The sequence below is a fragment of the Stegostoma tigrinum genome, chromosome 31, assembly GCF_030684315.1.
Source record: "Stegostoma tigrinum isolate sSteTig4 chromosome 31, sSteTig4.hap1, whole genome shotgun sequence".
NCBI classification, from domain to species: domain Eukaryota; kingdom Metazoa; phylum Chordata; class Chondrichthyes; order Orectolobiformes; family Stegostomatidae; genus Stegostoma; species Stegostoma tigrinum.
The window spans coordinates 21,423,679-21,446,175 of NC_081384.1; the positions used below are offsets into that span (position 1 = coordinate 21,423,679).

Here is a 22,497-nt window from a genome sequence, read left to right on the forward strand (position 1 = left end):
TGAGTTTGTGCCAAGCGACACTGCCTTTGATTCCTTTGTGTCACCAGGGAGATAATAACTGAATCACATGTCTCCCTGAGGCCCTCCACACAACTTGACCACAGTTGTAGCTCTGGCCATGACTGAAACAGTGACCACAACTTTACATTTGTATAATCCCATGTCCTTCCCAGCTACTAGTAAAGGTGTTTGCCAAATTAATATGCCAACTGTACGCTGACACACCAAATAAATGAAGCCTAGATTGCCAAGGAAACAGCTTCATCACTTTCCCAACATCATGCAGGCAGCAACATAAGACAGCACTGCGCTTCTCCTTTCCAGATGGCTGATTTCTCAAAAGTACACATTTGTTGATGTAACATAAATTGGAAAGCCCGCAACCTGCTTTAATGAATAACGTTTCCATTTCATTAATTTCTAGGTAAGTGATGAATCACTGAAACTGAATCAATCAGATCACTGTAGAGCCATTATGCCTCTATTTTGTGGCAGTCTGCTATCCCACCATGACTTGAAGATGACTAGGTGCTTGTTGTAGTGCTGGTTGCAGGTGACTTTGCAGAGGCTTATGTACAACTGCGCAATTGAAATATAATCTGGCTAATGCCTCCAAAAGGATTCTGACGGAACATACCATTGACATACTCAAGAAGAGTTTTGTTTTCTGACACATGTTGGATAGATGATGGCAGGTCTTCTATAAAGACCCAACTAGATTTTCATATTGTAGGGTTCTTACATAATTTCATGATTACTGTTCAGAATGGTTTAGGGAATAGCTCTCTTAGGAGGCCAGCTTATCACTCTCCTATTGTATACACTATTCTCTTCTGGCATTCATGTGGGACCTTTCACTAGATCACCAAAACACTTCTGATTAGATTGCCCATGACAAAACATTTTTCTGATTATTGACCACCAAATGCAACGAATGTACCCTCAGCAGATTCCAAGGATTATCAGCATACCCATCATTCAGTTGAAGCTGCTTAAATACAGTATTAATATAAAATATATTAATATAAAAACAGAAGAAATAAATAAAACTTGACTAGGTCATTCGCCCCCTCAAGCTCGCTCTACTATTCACTCAGATCATGGCTGATGTATCTTAGTTACACCTTCCTCTTGCACTATCCTTGTATTCTTTGACTAGGTCAGTACTCAAAATATCTTTTGATCTTTGTTTTGAATACACGCAATGGTTGAACATCCACAGCTCTCTAGGGTACAGAATTCGAACGATTCATGACACTTCAAGCAAAGACTTTGTTCCTCATCTCAGACAGACTCTGCATTCTAAAACCAGGGCTCCCAGTTCTAGGCTCCATAGTCTGGAGAAATATCTTATTAGAATCTAATCTGTCATATACCTTTAGGATTAGATCACCCCATTCTTTTATATTCTTGGAAGTTTAGGAAACCCAGTAGACTCGATCTGTCCGTATAGAAGAATTCCCTTAACCCAGTATTCAGTCTAGTGAACTTTCCATGCACTCTCTTTAAGTATATCCTTCCTTAGGTAAGTAAATCAGAACTACATACAGTATGTGTGTAATATATAGTGTAGTGTAGTGTAGTATATAGAGCATGGTGGCTCAGTGGTTAACACTACTGCTGCACAGTGCCATTGACCTGGGTTCAGTTCCACCCTGGGGTGACTGTGTGGAGTTTGCACATTCTCCCCAAGTCTGTGTGGGTTACCTCCAGATGCTGCGGTTTCCTTCCACAGTCCAAAGATGTGCAGGCTAGGTGGATAGGCCATGCTAAATTGCCTATGGTGTTCAAGGATGTGTAGATTATGTGGGTTATAGGGGAACGTGTCTGGGTGGGATGCTCTGAGAGTCAGTATGGACTTGTTGGGCCAAAGGGCCTGTTTCCACACTGTAGGGATTCTATGATAACACTGTGGGCATTGTCTTACCAAGGCTCTGTAAAATTGTGTTTTTACTCATATACTCCCATTTATTTGTAACAAATACCAAAATACAATTTGCTTCCCTAATTGCTTGTCACACAACGTCTTAGGTGTGCAGGTAATGTATTTCAATTACTCTAAAAGGACAGTCAGCCCGACCTCAAAGTGGTACAAAGTTATCACTGGCCAGGTCTGCAGCTATTAACATTATCTCTTCATTAATCAGTCATAGAAAACAGAAATCAAAGGAAATGCACAGCACAGTTTTATATGTAACGGTAGATACTTTGGCGAAAATTATAGAAATAAGACCAGATAGTAAAGCTAAATGTTTCAAATAAACAAAGCAAGAGAAAACTGTTCAGCAATTTGATATAATCTGATACAATGAGTTATAATTATTTCCATTATTCCATATAGTTCAGATTTAATTCAGAAGTGAGCCAATCTTCACGATGTTTTCACCAATATTACAGTTCTATACCCAAATATCTACTCGTGAGTCAAATGTCTCATTTCAGTTGACAAGTTCACCTGGATTTCTTGTGAAGAACGCATCATACATGATATCACTAGAGATCTTCTGCTGTCACCTAGTGGTAAAATAAGGAGTGTTCATCATTGTCTGTTACGAGTTTTGATTAGAACATAGAACATTACAGCACAGTACAGGCAGTTCGGCCCTCGATGTTGTGCTGACCCATCATACCGATCTCGAGCCCATCTAACCTACACTATTCCATGTACGTCCATATGCTTATCCAATGACAACTTAAATGTACCTAAAGTTGGCAAATCTACTACCGTTGCAGGCAAAGCGTTCCATTCCCTTACTACTCTCTGAGTAAAGAAACTACCTCTGACATCTATCCAACATCTTTCAGCCCGCAATTTAAAGCTATGCCCCCTCGTGCTCGCCGTCACCATCCTAGGAAAAAGGCTCTCCCTATCCACCCTATCTAACCCTCTGATTATTTTATATGTTTCAATTAAGTCACCTCTCAACTTTCTTCTCTCTAATGAAATTGAGAGTATTTTACTGTTTTGGTCAGTAAAACTCAGTACCCAAACAATGAGACTGTAAGCCATCAAAAGGACGCTAGTTTCAAAAACAGCACACTGATGCTGGAGCCATTATCATCAGAGATGATAGTCACACGTTGATGGCACAGCCTTTACATTTCTGTTGTTGGCTTAAAAGCGCATCTATCCCTTTAATTCACCATGTTTTTTAAAAAAAAACAAATTTGGCAATGGCAAATCAAGTTGTGCACCTCCAATAATATAAAATATTAGAACTGGAATAATACAGAAGGTTATATTTATTGAAGTAGAAATAGCAAAAGCTGGAAACAGCAGATCAAATGGCATTGAATAAGAAAAGTACAGAGTTAAAGTATTAGTTACTGTTTTTACCAATAGTTTATGTAAGATACTCATCTTACATTTACTAGGTGTTTTAAAATAAAACTTTCTATACCCTGGAGTTCAGTGGAATTTAAAATAAATCAGAATGAAGAAGTTTAACTTTTGATAATTACTTTTATAGCTTGCAAAAGCTGTCACTAATTTGGAGATTGTGATTGGGATGTAATATATGTGCATTCGGAAGATGTGGAACAGTGTCTATTAAAAATATTGTGACAAACAAATGTCGTATACGTTTGAAGTGAAACAGTAAGTGCTGTTAGACACTGTGAGGTAAAGAAAGTTATTTTGCATTCTGTCACTGTTTCAATTGCCCTAAACTAAGGAAGGAAATGCAGGTTGGTTCTGAATGCAGAACCAAGCTTCTATTCAAATCTAAGCAGAGATAGGAGAGATTTAAATATGGCAGGTGCGAGCCGATTTCAGGATTCTTATCCCCATTCCAATCCTGTAGAATTTGTATTGACCGGAATAATCCGGAAGTAAAGTCCTGTGCTTGGCAGTCCTGCCCTTCATACTGTGAGGGTGTACGCACTTGCCCACCCTCTGCAATTTTGGTGGTTAATCAGATGTCTGCAGGAGATTTGGTCACAGCTCCTGTAGGTGTTGCAAATCATGAGAGAACCCTAGTATCAAATCATGAACGTTATGATAGGGAAGTTTAAAAGCTGTTACCAAACGTAGGTGTCCTGTTTAGGTGTATGATAATTTAAGTGTTTTGATGCAGTAATTGATGATAGGATTTTGTTCGTAAAAGGTGAGTGGAAATATTACAAATGCATTACATTACTTTCAGGAGAAAATGTTTTAAGTATTTTACGTCACATGATATCCATGCTCCATGCATGCACCAGCTGCACAAAGCCATCAAGCACTGATATTGGCATCTGACATTCAGCCGTCATGACCAAACAACAACTGCGTGAGAGAATGGGCTCATGTGCCAGTGAACGGAGTCTGGCCTTCTAGTCAGCCAGCTCGTTTCTCTCAACACTGGCTCTCCCTCCAGTCAGCTTCATTTCAGGCCATCGTCACCTTCTCAGGATGAAATATAATGGGCAGACTCTACCATGATGAAGGAGAGATCATGTTGTCAAGAAATTACCCAACTTCCCATCCCCATTGTTGAAAGTGAAAATCCAGTTCAATATTTCCGCTTTTCAGTGTAGTTGGTGAACTGCTTCAAACTACCTGATTTATACCTGTTATTTGTCACTTGTCACTAACTTTGGAACATAAATTTCCTTCCAGATAAATATTGGAAGACATAAACCACTGATTTGAGTCCCTGTCAACCACTCCTTTCCTTACAGCCTTACTCCTTACAGCCCTGGTAACTATGAGGTTGAAGCAGAACATTTACAATCTCTCTGACCTTGAATAGAGTTTTCTGTTTCTGTATCCTTTGCATCACTACGGCCAGCCACTTCTACTTCTGTTAACCTTCATTCCCTCTAAGCCAGTTTGCTGCTCAGACGTACTTCTGTCACTTCCAGTCCTGACTATGTTAGCGCTTTTCTGACTGGCCTCCCTCTTACCACCCTCTTACTCATCCAAAAACTGCCTGCTATTATCTTGACGCAGTAAGTCATTTTCACCTATTGACCCAGCTCTTGGTCTAGAAGTGCCACAATTTTAACATACCCAATGGCTCCATCCAAATCCCTGCCTGGCCTTGCCCTGCCCACCCTCTGTAGCCTCCTTCAGCTCGGGAAGACTCTATATTCCTCTAATATTGGCATCTTTTGGATCAAAGATGTCTTCCCTCTTTCATTGTTGATGCGCTTTCAGCTAACTAGATCATACCCTCTGGAGAACTTCCTTCATAACCATATCTGCTCCTTCAAAATGCTTCCTAATTCTGTTTTTTGACAGTGCATTTTTGGCCTCGATCTTAATATTCCTTCACATGGTTAGATGTGACATTTTATCTGATTCTAGAACTTTCAATTACTTAGGATGTAAAGGTTTGTTGTATAAATGGCTTTTTTATAATCTGTGAATTTTCCTACACCCTATCTCTGAAAAAGGAAGTCATACAATCTTTCCTTCTGTGCCAAAAATACAGTTATTAAGTAGTTTAAAAATGCCTTCATTAATTCAGCATCTTTTTTGAAATCAGCTCAGTGATGGTGAAGTGATTTATTTTAAATGATATGAATTCGATAGTTGGCAGAGGTGGAGCAGGTTACTTTGCAGCACCAATTGGGAGACTTAACTGTTACAGGCTAAGACACTATATAAATGCAAGGTTTTGTTGTTGTCATGGTTACCCTGTTCAATTTGCAGCAGCTGCATCGTGTCAAAATGATTAAATAGATCTAGGAGAAACACAGTGCAGCCTTTTCGAAAATACTAGAAAGCCAAAGAGGACTGAGGTTGTTAAAAGCTCTGCACTTAAGAAAATGAAATTTAAACTTGTATATGCGACAGCCATCTAATGAAATCTCATGCAGGGGAAATCTTTCATAGATATTGAATAACTAATGCCTGTAAGATTGCTACTTCAGGCAGTTCCAGTTTTGCCTATGAGACGAAAATGAATCACTCTGAAGTCTACATTTTATTTTGATTAATTGTTGGGAGCATAAGTAGTCATTTCCTGGAGGTATATGTGTGATGTAAGAATAGGCTGGATGACATGCACATGGCTGAGTGGCCACCTCGCTAAAGAGAATCACATATTTTGCATTTGAAAGTGAAACTAGATCAGCAACGTAAGCATGTACAGGATAAGTATCTGATACATTAATGTGGCCCTTAACAACTGTGCCCGTGTTTTTGAAAGTGTCTCTCTCTTGTCTGCTCCTTTTTTGACTTGAAGAGTATGTGTGAAACGTTGTGATGCTGGCAGTTTTGAAACTCATACTGCATGTGGATTGTGGAATAGAATAGTCAGCAATGGCCCATCTCTGTTGGAGCTGTGACCAGGCCAACACCTTTCAGTACACTTCCTGGTTAATGAGTGAGACCTAATTTTTCAACTGATTTATTTTCTTTCATTTATGATATTTTTCACAAATATCCAGCTGTTCATTTCCATGTGTGTGGGGGAAAGGCAGACAGAACTGATTGAAGATGCCTGAGAAAATGTGTGAAATGGACAGAAAGAGTCTAAATCATCTAATCATATCCTCTTGATTTGTTCTCACATTGTTTCATTTCCCATTATCAAGTGCATTTATTATGAGTAGCCGTTGAACTAGAGCCCATGTGTGCCTTAGACAATACTTTATGTCTGACAGACAGGTGCAGTTTGATGTTAATATCTGATTCTCGGTAATCATCCCCTGGTTTTCTTTTGACTGACTGAGGGTTGGGGGAGAGAAAGCACTGCTTACAAACTGCCTAATGTCACCACCAGACAGGAGAATATGCGACCGATGAAGAGGAGGAAGAGATGAGCCCTATGTTCGTTAACAGTGACATGGCAATTGAAGTTTTTGATCTAGCAGAGAATGAAGATATGCTTTCACCAGTGGAAATGGATCCTGAAAAGCTGGTGCATAAATTTAAGGAGGTACGAGATTTATTATAACCATTCTGCCGCATGTTAAAAGCATTATAATAGTCATCTTTCCCTTCCCTCCCTCCCATTTCTTTGTGTCTCCCCACAGCTTTCCTTCAGCTCTGTTAAAGCCATTTTCTAGCCAGCTCCGCAGGGTGTAGAAGAGCAGTCTGGAATTGCTGGCCATCCAGTTTTTTTTTTGTCCCTTAGAGAAAGACTTGGCCTCCACAAGGTGACACACAAGAGTAACAGATTTGAGTTCAAGAATCCATTATGGCTGGAAACCATACAGAACAGGAAATGCTGTTGGTGCTCAGCAAGTTTGCAGGTCTTTTGAAGCATAGGTAGAGAAGTTCTCGACTAACAAGAGACTCAAAGGTTATTGGTTGGTGGGTTAGCAGGGGGAGGGAATGCGATTAAGCAAAAATCTGGAGTTGAGACCATAATCAGATGAGCCATGCTCTTATTGAATGGCACAGCAGGTACAAGGGGCAAAATGGTCTATTCTTGCTCCGCGTTGTATTCTTATATAATTGAATGGAGAGAGAAACAGACTTAACATTTCAGGTTGCTGACCTTTCACCTGAGCTGGGAAAAGTTAGAGATATAAGTTTTTGATATGGGGTTGGGTGGTGCAGGAAAGTTCTATGATCGGGTGGGACACGAGATATTGAATGACAGAAAAGTTAGTCTTTATAGGGTAAAGGAAATGAAGATGTGATGAGAAAAGAAACAGAGAAAAGAAATGTATGTGTCCAGAGCGATGGTGGAAAGATGCAAAGACAAAGAAAGAAATTGGGTTGCGTTCCAAAATTATTGAGCTCGGAAGGTTGAATGGTGCTAATTGAAAGAGGAGTTGCTGTTCCCCGATCTTGCATTGAGTTTCACTGGAACAGTGAAGCAGGCCAAGGGCAGAGATGTTAGCATGAGAACAAGGTGACATGACAGACCGCTGAAAACTCTGGGTCATGTTTGCAAAATAAATGAAGGTATTCTGTGAAATGCCACCCAATCCATATTTAATCTCCATGGTGTTGAGGATAATGGATTGTGAGCACAACAAGAGGAGAACATGTAAATTGATGCTTCACTTGAAAGCAGATTTGGGACCTTGGACTGTGAGGAATGAGAATGTAACAGGACAGGTGTTATGCCTTCTGCTTGATAAAATAGATTTCAAGGAGTGATTAAGAAGCCATTTTTTCCCATTTGATAAATGAGTTGGGACATCATGTTGAGGTTGTACAGCATGTTGGTGAGGCGTCTTCTGGAGACCCGTATGCAGTTCTGGTCACCCTGTTATAGGAAGGATATAATTAAACTGGAGAGGATTGAAAAAAAAACTACCGAGATGTTTCTAGGAATGGACAGTCTGAGTTATAAAAATAGACTGGATAGGCTGGGACTTTAAGTGGAGTGTAGGAGTTTGAGGAGTGACCCTATTAAAATCATTAGGGGCAATAGATAAAGTGAACAGCAACAGCCTTTTCCCTAAGGTGAAGGAGTTCAAAACAAGGGGACATGTTTTTAAGGCGACAGGAGAACGATTTTAAAGGGACCTGAGGGACAACGTTTTCACACAGAGGTTGGCTTGTATGTGGAATGAACTGCGAGAGGAAATGGTAGATGCAGGTGCAGTTACAACATTTAAAAGACAGCTGAATAGGTACGTGAATAGGAAAGATTTAGAGGGATGTGGGCCAAACGCAGGCATATGGGCATCCTTTGGTTTGGGAACGTGGCCAGCATGGACTCGTTGAACTGAAGGGCCTGTTTCCATGCAGAATGGTTCGATGACTGTATGTTAGTGTTCCAGTGCACAGTGCCACCTAGTGCACTCAATAAGGTGTATGTAAAATGGCAGCCTCCTTCAAAGCCAACTTCCTGTGGATCAGAATCTTAGACGTTCCTCCTTAATAGCACTGTGGGTGAATCACAGTGTAGCAGTTTAAGAAGAGTGCTCACCACCACTTTCTCAAGGTAGTTAGGGAAGGGCAATAAAAGCTGAACATGGTCATGCCTTATGAAAGAGTAAACCAAATGTACATTGAACAATGATTGAGGGTAGAAGGGTGCATCATTGCTCTAATCTCACTACTCCACGACGTAAAGTGAAAAGACTTCTTTCCAGTTACCAATATGAAAAAATAATGCTTCTTTATTTATCAGGTTTTAGGCAACAATATCTATCAACCAGGTTTCTTAGTAAAGACAAACGTGGATTTATTTTCAAAACACAATTTATTCAGTGAAGTTGCAATAATTAGTTAACAAATGCAGTCAGTAATATAGAAGCATAGATGCTTATCCCTCTAAACCTCCCGAAACAATATTCACAATCTTTGGGAAAGAGAATAAAAGTAAAACAGATTTCTGTGCAGAATATGGCTTTCTGAAAAAAATGCCTTCAACCCAGCAGGTAATTCTTGAAATGTTGTGGTTAGCTCAGTTGGCTGGTTTGCGATGCAGAGTGACATCAACAGACCATGCAGGTCAAACACATCACCAGTTATTGTCTCTTGAATGAGAGAGCAGCTGTGTAGTCCTCTGGCACTTTTTTTACCTAATCTTGCATGGAAAACAATAAAGTGTAAAATCTTGAATCAGTTGCATCGATATTTGAACATGTATAGTCAAGTCATAAATCATGTACCATTTTCTCTGAAGTCTGATAGACATAGCTTGTTTAGCAAATACAACAGTGAGGTATTCTTTCAAAAGCACAGATAGATTTAACTCTGAACTTGACAAGGGAGCTTTTTTTTCAATTATCGGCAGTTTTCATAAAATCTGAATAAAATTCATTTCTCACAATCCTTCAACACTCAAATCTTCCAAGCAATAGTAAATATAAAGTGTCTTTGTAACAATTCTCACAATTGACAAATCCATTGTGAAATGGAAATAGTCTTTGGTAATAGGTCAGAGAGTTTATTCAGTTCGTTAACCTAAACCAGACTTGCAGTTCTAGTGTCTCTTGTTCAGGGAATGAATGGGAAATTGGCTGGAACTACAAATACCTGGTAACCTCAAAGATAGTAAGAACTGCAGATGCTAGAGTCAGAATCAACTTAGTGTGGAGCTGGAGCAACACAGCAGGTCAGGCAGCATCAGAGGAGTAGGAAAGTCAATGTTTCGGGGCAGAGCCCTTTGTCAGATCTGAATCGTCAACTTTCCTGTTCCTCTGATGCTGCCTGACCTGGTGTTCCTCCAGACTAGTAACCTCTATTGGATACAGATATCGATCTTTTCTAATTAGACTGTTCTGAACGTTATCACATACCTCTCAAGCAGGTGGGATTTGAACCAAAGTTTCCTGGCCCAGAGGTAAGGACAGATATATGATTGTAAACTGAGGCAGCTTTGATACATGTTAATTTATAAAGTCAAATTTACAAAGGGTGAAGGAGAATGGAGAAGTGAATGATCAAGAGAGAAGTCCACCTTTTTTGCAGGGAACAAGCTGTTCCACAGACAGGCACATGGCCTTCTGTCTGGTAGCAAGTCCTAAGGTATCATACAGAAGCTGGAAAAATAGCAAAACAAAACCGTTCCCAACTGTAAAAAAAAACCACAAATGCCCACACTAGTTATTTAATAATAGGCAATTTGGTTGTGGAAGTATTTATAATGGTAAACGTCAGAACCTTGTTTAATACTGAAGGATTCATAGTTGACTAATTTGTTTGTGCCCTGGTTTGAGACTTATCCGATCCAGAACTACCCTGTCAAGCTCTGGAAGAAACTTGTAAGTTTTACTGAGATCACCTTTCATTCTTTGAAACTACAGAGAATACAGGCCCAGTTTCATCAAAATCTCCTCATAATACAATCCAGCCATCCAACAGCTTAGTTTACTGAAGCTTTGTTGCACTTCCTTTATAGTCTCACCAAGGCTGTATAATAACCACGAGAAACCATCGTTACTGCTGCCCTCAAATCCCCTTGTGATGAAGGCCAACATACCCTTTGAAGGTACACAGGGTTCATTAAGATCATGAGGTTTGCTATCTTGTAAAACAGCGGCCATGCTCAGCCAGTGCACAGTACTACTGACAAGTTAAAACTGAGAACATAGGATGCTGCTGTTTCCCAACAAGATAGCATTAACTTCCTTGTGTTTGTACATGTGACAAGAAAGATGCAAGAACTCTGCATCACATTCATCTCAGTTCTCAAAGCAAGATCAATCTAAGCCAAGGGGTTCCCTGCAATATATTGAGTTTTCCTCCAAATCTTTTCAAGCTGTTTCTGCATCTGCACTGGTCAGAGAAGCTACTCCATTCCAATTGGACCAATTCCACAACAAAATCCAATGATGTAAAATGATAGGACATAATGGAAATTTAAGGATAAAAACATTTGTATCACACTGCTTAGAATGTGTACGTGCCATCAGCAATCAGCAAATTTGGTGGCAGAAAATGGATGGATGCAAAAAATAGTTGCAGTCCAGCACAAAGGATCTCTGCTTAATTTTCATATTGAAGTTGCTTAACATACAGCCCCTTAAATTGCAGCAAGAATTCCAACAACCTGACTACCTCCCCATGGTATTCAATAGCATTAGCATCACTATGCTCCACCATTAACATCCTGTAAACCACCACTGAAACTCAAATAGACAAGTCCAATGGATATGACCGCAGATCAGATCTGAGTATCCTGCAGAGTGTCTAACTTCCTAACTCCCCAAAGCCTCACTTTAACCTATTAGGCACAAGTCAGGCATGTGTTGGAATACTGTCCACTCACTTGAGGGTGGGAGAACACCAATGTCATTCAAAAAGCTCGACACTATTAAGGTCAAAGCAGTCTACTTAATTGGACCCTTATCAAGTAAACATAATGTCAGATCCTTTCGCGCTGGATGAATAAATCAACTACTTGATGCTCTGTAGCAACGTGTCAAGGTTTGTTTGACAATACCCTCAAAAACCATGACTTCTACCAACTCAAAAGTCAAAGGCAGTGGGTGCAAGAAAACACCAAATGTCCAAACTCTTCCCAAGTGACACACCAATGGACATACAATATTAAAACCTCAATCAGCATTGGTCATAACGGTGGAATTGCCCACCCAGCTCCATTTTGCTAGCTCCATCATTTCACAGTCCACAATGCTTCAAAGAGGCAGGCAACCATCACTTCCTCTGGGCAAAAGGGACAGGCCATTTCGTACATTGATGAGGAGGCATTTTGTCTCTCAGGTGATGAATTTCTGGAATTCTCGACTCAAGAAGGCTGTGGGAGCTCGATCATTGAGCATGTCCGAGACAGGAATTGATGGGTTTCTGGCGAGTGTTAACATCAAGGGATATGGAGGTAGTGGATGAAAAAATAATACAAATAGGTGATCACTCATGTCCATCCTTTTTCCTGTGTTCCCACCTCAATTCTTTGAACCAGGAAAGACAGCCTGCTCCATTGTGGAAAACGCTGGACTTCTGGGATTATTATGAGCAACCATGGAAGAACTATAATCTGCCCTTAACTTCTCTATTAAGAAATAATGTCTTTGGGACTCCCAGACATGTCCCTGTACTCGATGGTTGCCAAACTATCCTTGAATAAACTCACTGCTAAAAATGTTTCCAACTGAAATAACAATCACAATTAAAACAAAAATAATATTACACTGATCATCTTATTCGCTGCAGACATCTTTTGAAATCAGAATCTTTCATCTTTAGTTAACTAAGATTAAAGACCATGGTTGTTTTTGCAGTTCTCCAGTTATAACATCCTCTAGTGAGTTAAGGGCTACACTATAACTGAAAAAAATAAAAAATGAGAATTACATGGAAAGAATTAACCCTCAAATCTGTGCCCTCTTTTCATAACTGATCCTGTTAACTGCATTGCCCATGTCACTTTGTGCCTTTTGGTTACTAAAGATCTGTGGGATCTCACATTTAAAATTAGCAAATGATCTAGCATCAACTACCTTCTGTAGAAAAGAGTTCAAAGTTTCCATCACTCCCTGTTATCATGACATGCATTGTTAGCAAATGGTTAATAATCATAGAATCTTAGTGTGGAATGAGGTTGTTTGTCCAGTTTACTAGATCTTTGGAAGAGCTACCCTATTAATTTCACTCCCTGTGATCTTTACTCATCACTCAAAATATTTCATTTTCAATTGTACATCCAATACCTTTCTGAATGAGACGTGCTATGATGCCCCTGCTTTTGTAGAAAAATCGTTTAAAATGCAGGCTGTTTGTTTCGTGACCAAAATCAATTGCAGTCCTTTAAGTCTTGCAGCAGCGTTCTATTACTCGTGCCTTGTAAATTAACTCAAAATCCTGGATGTCTGCAAGTTGTAATGCGATAACTACTCCACTGTCTGGTCAACTTAAGTTAACTATTGTGGACCTGACTTGTGGTTTTTCCACACTATTGTTTGAAAGTGATGAATAAATTGCCAGAACGGTAAACAATAAAGACATTCTCAAATAGGGAGTCTATTTCAGGACATGTTCAAGATGATGAGCTGAACATAACACAGCCACCCCACTCCCCCCACTAGATCAAGGTAAGTGATTCTGTATGGGCTCAAAGTAGTGGCCCTGAAAGAAGCAACCGAAATAATTATTTTGAAAGTCAATATTTCATTGAAAATGGCAGCTGGAAGTATTTGGAGTCCTGCTGTCAACTCCATTACTCACAGAAGATGATTGCAAGCTCAGTTCCATTCCTCCTTCCCCTCCCCCACCATCACTTCCTGCTCCTGATTGTCTCCCAGATTAACTTTCCAGGTCTTGGACTACAAATCCCTGTACCAGTCATCTTCTCCCAATCACCACCCATCCCAATCGAATCTCCTGCCCTAATAACGTCTATGTTCACCCCTTCATTCTCGGGATCACCCTTTGCAAGCTGTATGGGATTCCTAAAGCGTCCAAGGCTCTCGGGACTAACTGAGGCAAGGTTCAAGGCGCAATATTAAAAGGATCTTGGCTGCAATTGCTGCATAAGTCATTCCTTACTCGATCTACTCCAGTCTACCAGTCCAAATCAGCACCTCCCCTACCAGCCCATTGATCACCTACTGTCCAAAATGTTGCTTAAATCCTCAATGCTGTCAATTCCTTTTAACGTTTGGGTGGCAGTTCCCTTTCTGGTCCCAGTCTTTCAACTGTTTTGGATTTGAATGACTGGGCAAATTGTATTATTTGAACTGGAGAAGACAAATGAATAAAAATAAAAATCTGACATGTGATATCAATAATAATATGGTTTGTTTTTAATCATCAGCTTCAAATAAAGCACGCAGTAACTGAAGCAGAGATTCAGCAGCTGAAAAGAAAGGTATGTTTTCTGTTTCCCAGTGACATTGATGTTTGCAAGGAAATGTTACATTATTTGTCGTTCATTTTTGTTACTGAAGAACTACTTCTTCTCATGCTGCAGTTGAGTTTTATTGAGCTTTTCAGAAATCTATGTAGATTTCCTTATGCCTTCACCAGGAGGCTATTACAGAAGTATTTAATTTCATGAACCGCATCAAGATGGAAGAGGTCTGTGATTGTCGATGTTGTCATTATTAATTTAAACATTTTCAGACTTTAATATGTTTGAAATACATTAGAATTTCCATTATGTGGCCATATCTATTCTAAACTACAGCCCACCTTAATATGACTTTATTACCACAAATCAAGAGGAGAGTTCAAAATAATCCATTGTTTTAATCAAGACAGTGATATTGCTGTAAACCAGACATTTATGGGATATTTAAATGCATTGATTATCCCGCCTGGCTGTAATCCAAACGGCCATTTATAAGACAACCTTAAATTTCAAACACGCAGCTCCTGTTTTCAGGCCCTGTTTAGATTAGTGTCCTAAACCAAGATGTTAATTGCTTAAGCTCCCTGTCTAGCTGTGAGTGTGAACTGTCTGGATAGGCTACATGATTTGGATGGTGCTATGATTTGTGCTGATTCATGTTAACAGAATGGTCTCTGTTTTCTCCAAGCCTCAACACAGGTTGGAGTTGGCCATTATGCACAAGCTTGCTCGCCGACAGACTCCCCAGGCCACCCCGAATGACCTGAGTTATTCCCATTAGTCTCCTTCAGTATGTTAGGTTATCAAAGTTGGCATCTCAACCCGCTGCCACAAAGTGAGGATATAATCTCTCACTGCAGTGAGCTGGCATCTGTGTGGTTCCATCTCACTGTACCAGCTATTGCACGTATGCCTGGTGACCCACCACGTGAGCACACCCTCCACCCCACCTAACTTCTATATTATGTGTGATGCTGTATATAGGCTGGTGCATGTAAAGTTGCATTCATTGGCACTACATCTTCAGGATGACCAGGTGGTCAGGTTGGGGGAGATTCTTGGTCAGCTATGTGATGTGAAGAAAAGTGGAGTTTCTGCCAATGTAATTCAAACTTCCATACTATACAATGCACATAAAGGTGTACATTGTCACACCAACGTGGACCCCTTGGGGTCATTTGACTCCAGCTGAATTGTTGGGTTGAATCAGATTGGTGCTGGCAGGGCACGATTTGATCCTTATTCTGTCTACTGTGGATTCAGGACCTACCTGCTTGCCCTACCTGTGCTGGAGGTCAGGTGCACTGGACTGGATCTGTTCTTGGCAGCCAGATAGCAGAAGAAGACTGCAGAAGTTAGCTTTTGTTGAAGGGGAGCACAGAGGAGAGGCTGGGTGCTGGAAGTAGCTACTTAACAAGTCTATAAAGTGTGATAGGCGTTCAAAGGAAAAAACAAACCGAACTGTGAAGAGCTGCACCCTCGTTTTAGTTTGTCGTTGAATTCCTAGGCCAGTCTCCGCAATTGCAGAGGGTAGCTGCAAAATATGAGAGAACTTTAAACATTCACCGCAGCCCCTTTAGACCTTCAGACAACTCTACCTTAGATTGCACCCCACTGCTTAAGCAAATTGGGTAGATCAGAGACCTATCCTATTTATTCAAATAACATTGTCCCTGGAATTTGGAGCCGACCTTGTGTGTTGATGAACAGAAATTCTTCATCGCTGCATTTATACTGTCAAAGCTGGACTCCAATAAATTTCAATCTCACAGACTTTTTTTTGTACCTTGATCGTTAGTTTCATCCACATATTTATCTGTTTCTTTCCCTCTTGTCTTGATTAAATGGGATTCTGGATCTCAGATGTTGAGTACAATCTGGGAAAACGTGTAGCCCTAGGAAAACACTAAATCCTACTTGCAGCTTCTTGGCTGGTTCCATGGTGCCTTAATATCTAAGTTTAAAACAACAAGTACATTTCTTATGACGTGAGACAAAAATTCCCTTCCTTCCGACACAGTTGTATGACTGTGTGTAAATTCATGCATGGTAGATATGGATTTCATTATTTCTCAACACTGAAATTAAAGAGCCTTCTATTTGGTCTATAAGTCATCTCTCCTGTCAGACTGCGAGAATTAACTCAGTTTTTTTGTAAACAATATGTTTTATTCCTGTCAAAATATTGTGAAACCCACTTAAAAACAGATCTGATAAAACCCATTAACTGTAATTACATCATGTTCCAATATGCAAATACTTGTCTGTTTGCTATTTGCAATGCTTCATCCATAGGTCTGTGTAACTGAATCACTCTTGCGTGCATCTGAAAAGATTAGAATAAAACATAACATGTTTCTAATCTGTTTGGATATAAATGAAAAGTGACACTAACATCTGCTCCTGCTGGTGCTCTTGGAATGGGTTAAGAAGCACTGACAGGCTAATTGTGTGCCAGGAGCTAGATAGGACTCCATGATGTGTACATACTCATGTGGGTAAAGTTAGTAAGACTCCTGAAAGCCAGGCTTTTGTGAAGGATGAATCTACATCTAGTGTTTACTTGGGATATATTGAGTCACACATCATGAATATTGTGATTTTCACAAAACGTCGTTAATGTTTATCTTCTGACACCACTAGCTTATGTGGCAGTGCCCCTTCATGCTGGTTCATATAATCATCCAATCGGTGCTCTTAACCTGCATCTTGTGCTCTTGTGGTGCAATAGTAGTGACCCAGTCTCTGATTCCTGAAGGCCTTGGTTCAAATCCCACTCACCTCAAAGGTGTGTAATAGCATCTCCCCCGAGGCTGATTTCTACAATTAACAGAGGAAGAACTATTTGACATGCAGCTGAACATTCAATACATCTAGTTTGTTGTGTAGAATCATCTCAGGTGCTTACAGCATATTCATCCGCCAATGAAATCAATAGGCCATCAATCACAGGTAGAATTACAGAATTGTGCAGAAGGAGGCCATTCAGCCTATTGTGTCGGCACTGGCTCCCTGAACAACCATAATGACACGGTGCCATTTTCTCACCCTTTCCCTGCAACCTACACATTAATTCTGTTTAAATAATCATCCAATGCCCTCTAGAATGCCTCAATTGAAGCTGCTGGCATACCTCTTTCAGGCGTGTATTCAGACCTGAACCACTTGCTGTGTTAAAAAAAATTCTCACATCACACTTATTTATTTTGCAAATTACGGTAAGACTGTGACCCCAATCCTTTCTCTGAGTGGGAACAGTTTCTCCCAATGCACTCCGAGACCTCATGATTTTGAAAACAATATCAAATCTCCTCTTAACTCCCTCTTTCTGTAAGGAGAACAGCCCCAGTATTCCCAATCTGACATTACCCATCCCTGGAACTATTCTTGCAAACTGTTTTATAAGATGTACAAGATCCCTTATGCTCTCATATCCTTCCCAAAGTGTGGTGCCCAAAACTGTACATAGTACTGCAGCTAAGGTCTAACTAGTGTCTCCTGTAGGTTCTGCATTATTACCTTCCAGTTGTATTTTATGTCACTATTAATAAAGTTTGAGGTGCGAGTTGCTTTGTTAACTGAATTGTTTTGTGTAACCTGCCACAGTCAATGATTTACGTACATACGCACCCCAGTCTCTCTGCTCCTGTGCACACTTTAAATTTAATCCTTAATTTAATATTGTCTCTGTGTTTTTTACCTAAAATATATCATCTCATATTTCCCTACATCGAATTTCATCTGCCACATATCTGCCCTCTCCACTAACTTATTGATATCCTTTTGAAGTTCTACTCTATTCTCCGCACAGTTTACAAAGTTTCCAAGCTTTGTATTGTCTGCACACTTTGACATTATCCCCTGCGCTTCATATACATCAGGTCATATGATATATATCAGAAAAAGCAAGGGTCCCAGTACCTACTTTGGGAAGCTTCTCTATAAACCGTCCACTAATTTGAAAAACTTTCATTAACCATTATTTTTTACTGCTTACCACTCAGCCAGTTTTGTATCCATGTTGATACTATCCGTTTTACTCCATAAGCTCTCACACTTCCATCAGTTTGTTGGATTGAACACCTTTCAGAGGTCCATGTACAGCTCTTCTACAGCATTACCCTCATCAACCTTCTTCAGAGAACTTCAACAAATTACTTCATTATGATTTTTCCAAACAAAATCCATACTGGCCCTCCCTGAATAATCCACTTCTGTCTATGTGACTATCAATTCTGTTCTGAATGATTCTTTCTAGAAGTTTGCTGACTGCAATCCTTCAGTTTTGAAGGCAGCTGTTTCTGCTAATTTATCCTCACCACTTTGTTTGAACAAGAGCACAATTTTTACAATTCATTCAGTCATCTTATAATGTATGCTGCCCACAACCACTGTGCCACAAAAGCCTTTTGTAATGTTCTACGAAGATTGTTGTTGTGACCTGTGTTTACCCAAAATTTAATCCTGTGTGCAAGACCAACAGAATTCATTATTGCTGGGCTGAGATTGTAAACCATTGTCCATAGTGAGTGGTCCTGTGAGCAATGTAGTTTCCGATCTCTCAGTCCACTCCTGCAAAGCATAAATACTGGCAACAATTTGTGCTAATGCCCACATTTCAATGCTTTCTGTTGCCATCCATTGATAGAGAAGTAACATGATTCAGTAAAATTGCAGGGCTGAACACCTCTAACAGCTGGTAGGCCAGTTTGCCCATTGTTTGCATATTCACTGCAGCTCACTGTAACCACTATGATATCCATCATTAGTCATGCCAAGATTGAACCCTCTTTCAGCTGCCTTCAATCTTGATATCTGAAGGAGATTTCTGTAACTTTAGTGCTTTGATCAAATGACTGAAATACTGACTACTTTTATCTGGGTGTCACTTAAATTTTGTAATCCATACAATTACATGCACCTCTTCATTCATTTTGTGGCCTATATGGACATTTTAGCATCTGAGGTTCACCAGGATGCTGCCTGGATTAGCTATGAGCTACGCAGAGGGGCTAGCAAAACTCGGGTTCTTTTCTGTAGAGCGGCAAAGGCTGAGGGGGGACTTGCTAGAAGTCTATAAAGTTACGAAATGCAGAAATAGGATTGACAGTCAGAATAATTTTTCCAAGAGTTGAAATGTATAATACTGAGGGGCATGCATTTAAGATGAGAGAGGGAAAATTCAAAGGAGATGTGAGGGGCAAGTGATTTACACAGCGAGTGGTAGGAGTCTGGGATGCACTGCCAGGGATGGTGGTGGAAGCAGATATGACACTTTTAAGAGACTTTTAGGTAAGCGCATGAATGTGCAAGGAATGGAGGGATATGGACCATGGGCGGCAGAAGAGATTAGGTTAATTTGGCTTCATGTTCAGTACAAATCGGGACCGAAGGGGCCATTCCTGTGCTCTAATGTTCTGTGTTCTGTATTACAACATGCAAGTACTGAGCATGTTTAATATAACTTGCAGCAGTTAGGTCTTTTTAGAACCCTATTAGTCTGATTCTTTTTTCAATTTGAGGTTATGATTAACATTATATTCAATACTTAGATGTATTGAATTTGCCCTATGAACTACTTTTACCTTATTACTAAATGCATTCATGTTTAGTTTGTTTTCTAATAAAACCTCTGATCTTCTTATCTTAGGGCTTTATCAAAATAGCTCAGTTGAAAAATTGCTCAAGAACACATTAACAAACATTCAAAAATTAGTACACAGTGGAAATAAATTTTACATTGATTCCTCCACATGTTTATCTGAATGTAATTCATTCAGTAGTAGAATTATTGATTAGATACAGACTTTATTTTGTTTTGAATAGGACAACAGCTTTTTTGGTGATTACCACCCTTCATGATGCTTCTGACTAAACAATATTTATTTTCATGGCTGTTCAGCTTCATTCAACAGAACAGGAAAAAATGCGTTGGCGAATGGAAAAGGCCCAGTTGGAGCAGAGTGTTGAGGAAAACAAGGAACGTATGGAGAAGCTGGAGAGTTACTGGATGGAGGCCCAAACTCTTTGTCAAGCTGTGGATGAACATTTGAAAGAGACACAGGCTCAGTACCAGGCCTTAGAGAGAAAGTACAGCAAAGCAAAACGCTTGATTAAGGAATACCAGCAGAAGTAAGAAACATCCCACTCCTGTGTTATTAGACCAGGGGAGATTTTTATCTTCACTAACTAGGTGGCGATTGACTGGAGTGGATCTCTACTTTTGTGTAAAACGTGCTTGATTATCAGTCTGATACATGGTGTGAAAATCATATTAGTCAACAGACAAATGACTGAAACCACCACATTGCTGTCCAGGCGGTGAAGATGAAAAATTCAACCCCAATTAATTTGATATGGAGTGTGCTTGTATTTATCAAAAAAAATGGTTTTGGTGTTCAAAGAAGACCATAAATCATGCTTAATATATTCCACTTTTTAAAGCACATGCAAGAAAATGCTTTCTGCTTTCCATGAGCTCATGTGCATTATGAGAATTGCTGCAGTGAAAGTCCGATCAGAATAAATCCCTATCAGTGCTCCTAAGCTGCTCTCCATACAAATAAAATACTCAAGCCCACAAATGTTGGCTAATCTTTCACAGCAGGTAATGTTTGCTGTCCTGCTCATTTTGGTTTATCAATTGCCATAAATAACAAATCATGGGATGTCAGTCGTTTTCCATCTGATAAGATTAATAATTTATCAGTCCTCAGAGGGAACCATGAGCAGGGGCTTAATGCTTTATTCTTACATATAGGGAATAGCTATTAACTGATGGAGGAAAAACTGCAAATTGTGAAAATTTTAAAGAGAAACTTGAAAGGAAGGAAATACACAGCCATCTCCAAAGATGAAAGATCAGTTTTGTTAAGATTAGACATCAGAGTGTACAGTTGTTAATATTTTAATCATTGATACCATTTGGATACTTAAAAAAAGCTGTTTTTCATTACCCCCTTTGAGTAAATATACAATGTGCTGATTCTACACAATGTAGGTAAGAAGTTTAGTTTGATAGTTTCTTGGAAAATCATATGATGAGCAAACTCCTGAAAACATCCAATTGGCGATAGGATGGAGAGGCCATTCATGGGCTTTCCTGCCTCAGATTTCATCTTAGGTAGAGGTTTGGAGGTGGCATGGATCCTCAGCTGTCAGGATAAATGTACCCCTTCCATCAACCTCACAATGGAATTTACATTAAATTCTGCACTAGATATCGTCCCTACATCACAACAGTAATTACATTTCAAATTTGAAGCTTTTTCGGATGTCCAGAGCTTGTGCAGGCCCTGCAGGAATAGAGATAACACGATGTGAAGCTGGATGAACACAGCAGGCCGAGCAGGAAAGTTTGACATTTCGGGTCGAGACCCTTCTTATGCTGATGGGCCTGCTGTGTTCATCCAGCTTCACAGGGTTATCTCAGATTCTCCAGCATTGACAGTTCCTACTATCTGTGTAACTACAGGAATAGATTTCTTTTTCGTTTTTTTTAATCTGCAAAACATTAACTGTTAATAAAATCTTTGGATATGTTTAGGAAAGGTACAGGTGCCAACCAAAGCGAAATCTGCTGCATCTTTTGTCATGTTCAATCTGTTGATTTTAGGGTCATTTCAGACTTCAAAATTACTAAAATCTTGCTAACCTCTGATTTAAGAGGAAGTGAATCGACTATTTTGCAGAACCTTTTACTACATAGGTAATTGTATATGGCTTACAAAAAATTTCCACGTCAGGCAGTTATTCACACTTGAGCTGTCTTGGTTGTTTATTCTAAGTTATTCCTGTTGAAGAATATCAAAAAGAATTAACATGCTCAGAAAGGGCTTTCAATCTGCAGTGTGTATTTAATGTTCTCAACTCATGGCCCCCTGTGCATTATTTATCTTCAGTTCAGAATACCACATCACCAACAATAGCACACTCTGGAATGTAATATGCCAGTTTAAAACTTGATCCTCTTTAAAACTCTAACCTGTTATTTGAATAACAGAAACTTGTACTTTGAGAATCTCAAGTTGTTTTTTATTTCTGTTCCATGGCTTTTCAAACTCCTTTTTAGGGAAATAGAATTTCTGAAAAAAGAAACAGCTCAAAGGAGAACTTTAGAAGAAACTGAAAACTCACATAAAGAAGAGATTGAGAAACTTAAGAGCAAGGTATGATTCCAACCTCCTCATAGTACTAGAATATGGTGAATGTATAATTTGCATACCTCAAAGTTATTGTATATATCAATATTGTACATCTCAAATATTCCTCAATGATTTTAAGATTGGGTAGAAACCGTTATTTAAAATAAACTATTGGAATTAACCGTATTACCCAACAAACC

General features: G+C 39.5%; 1 protein-coding gene across 3 annotated transcripts in view; it reads left to right on the forward strand.

The window, feature by feature from the left end:
- LOC125466203 (neurabin-2-like) overlaps positions 1–22,497 on the forward strand; it is a 211,184-nt gene that overhangs the window by 163,348 nt on the left and 25,339 nt on the right. For all 3 annotated transcript variants that reach the window (XM_048560421.2, XM_048560423.2, XM_048560422.2), the window contains exons 7-10: positions 6,714–6,869; positions 14,118–14,171; positions 20,056–20,285; positions 22,225–22,321. In XM_048560421.2, coding sequence (XP_048416378.1) covers positions 6,714–6,869; positions 14,118–14,171; positions 20,056–20,285; positions 22,225–22,321 — 537 coding nt within the window. The remainder of the gene's footprint in view (positions 1–6,713; positions 6,870–14,117; positions 14,172–20,055; positions 20,286–22,224; positions 22,322–22,497) is intronic.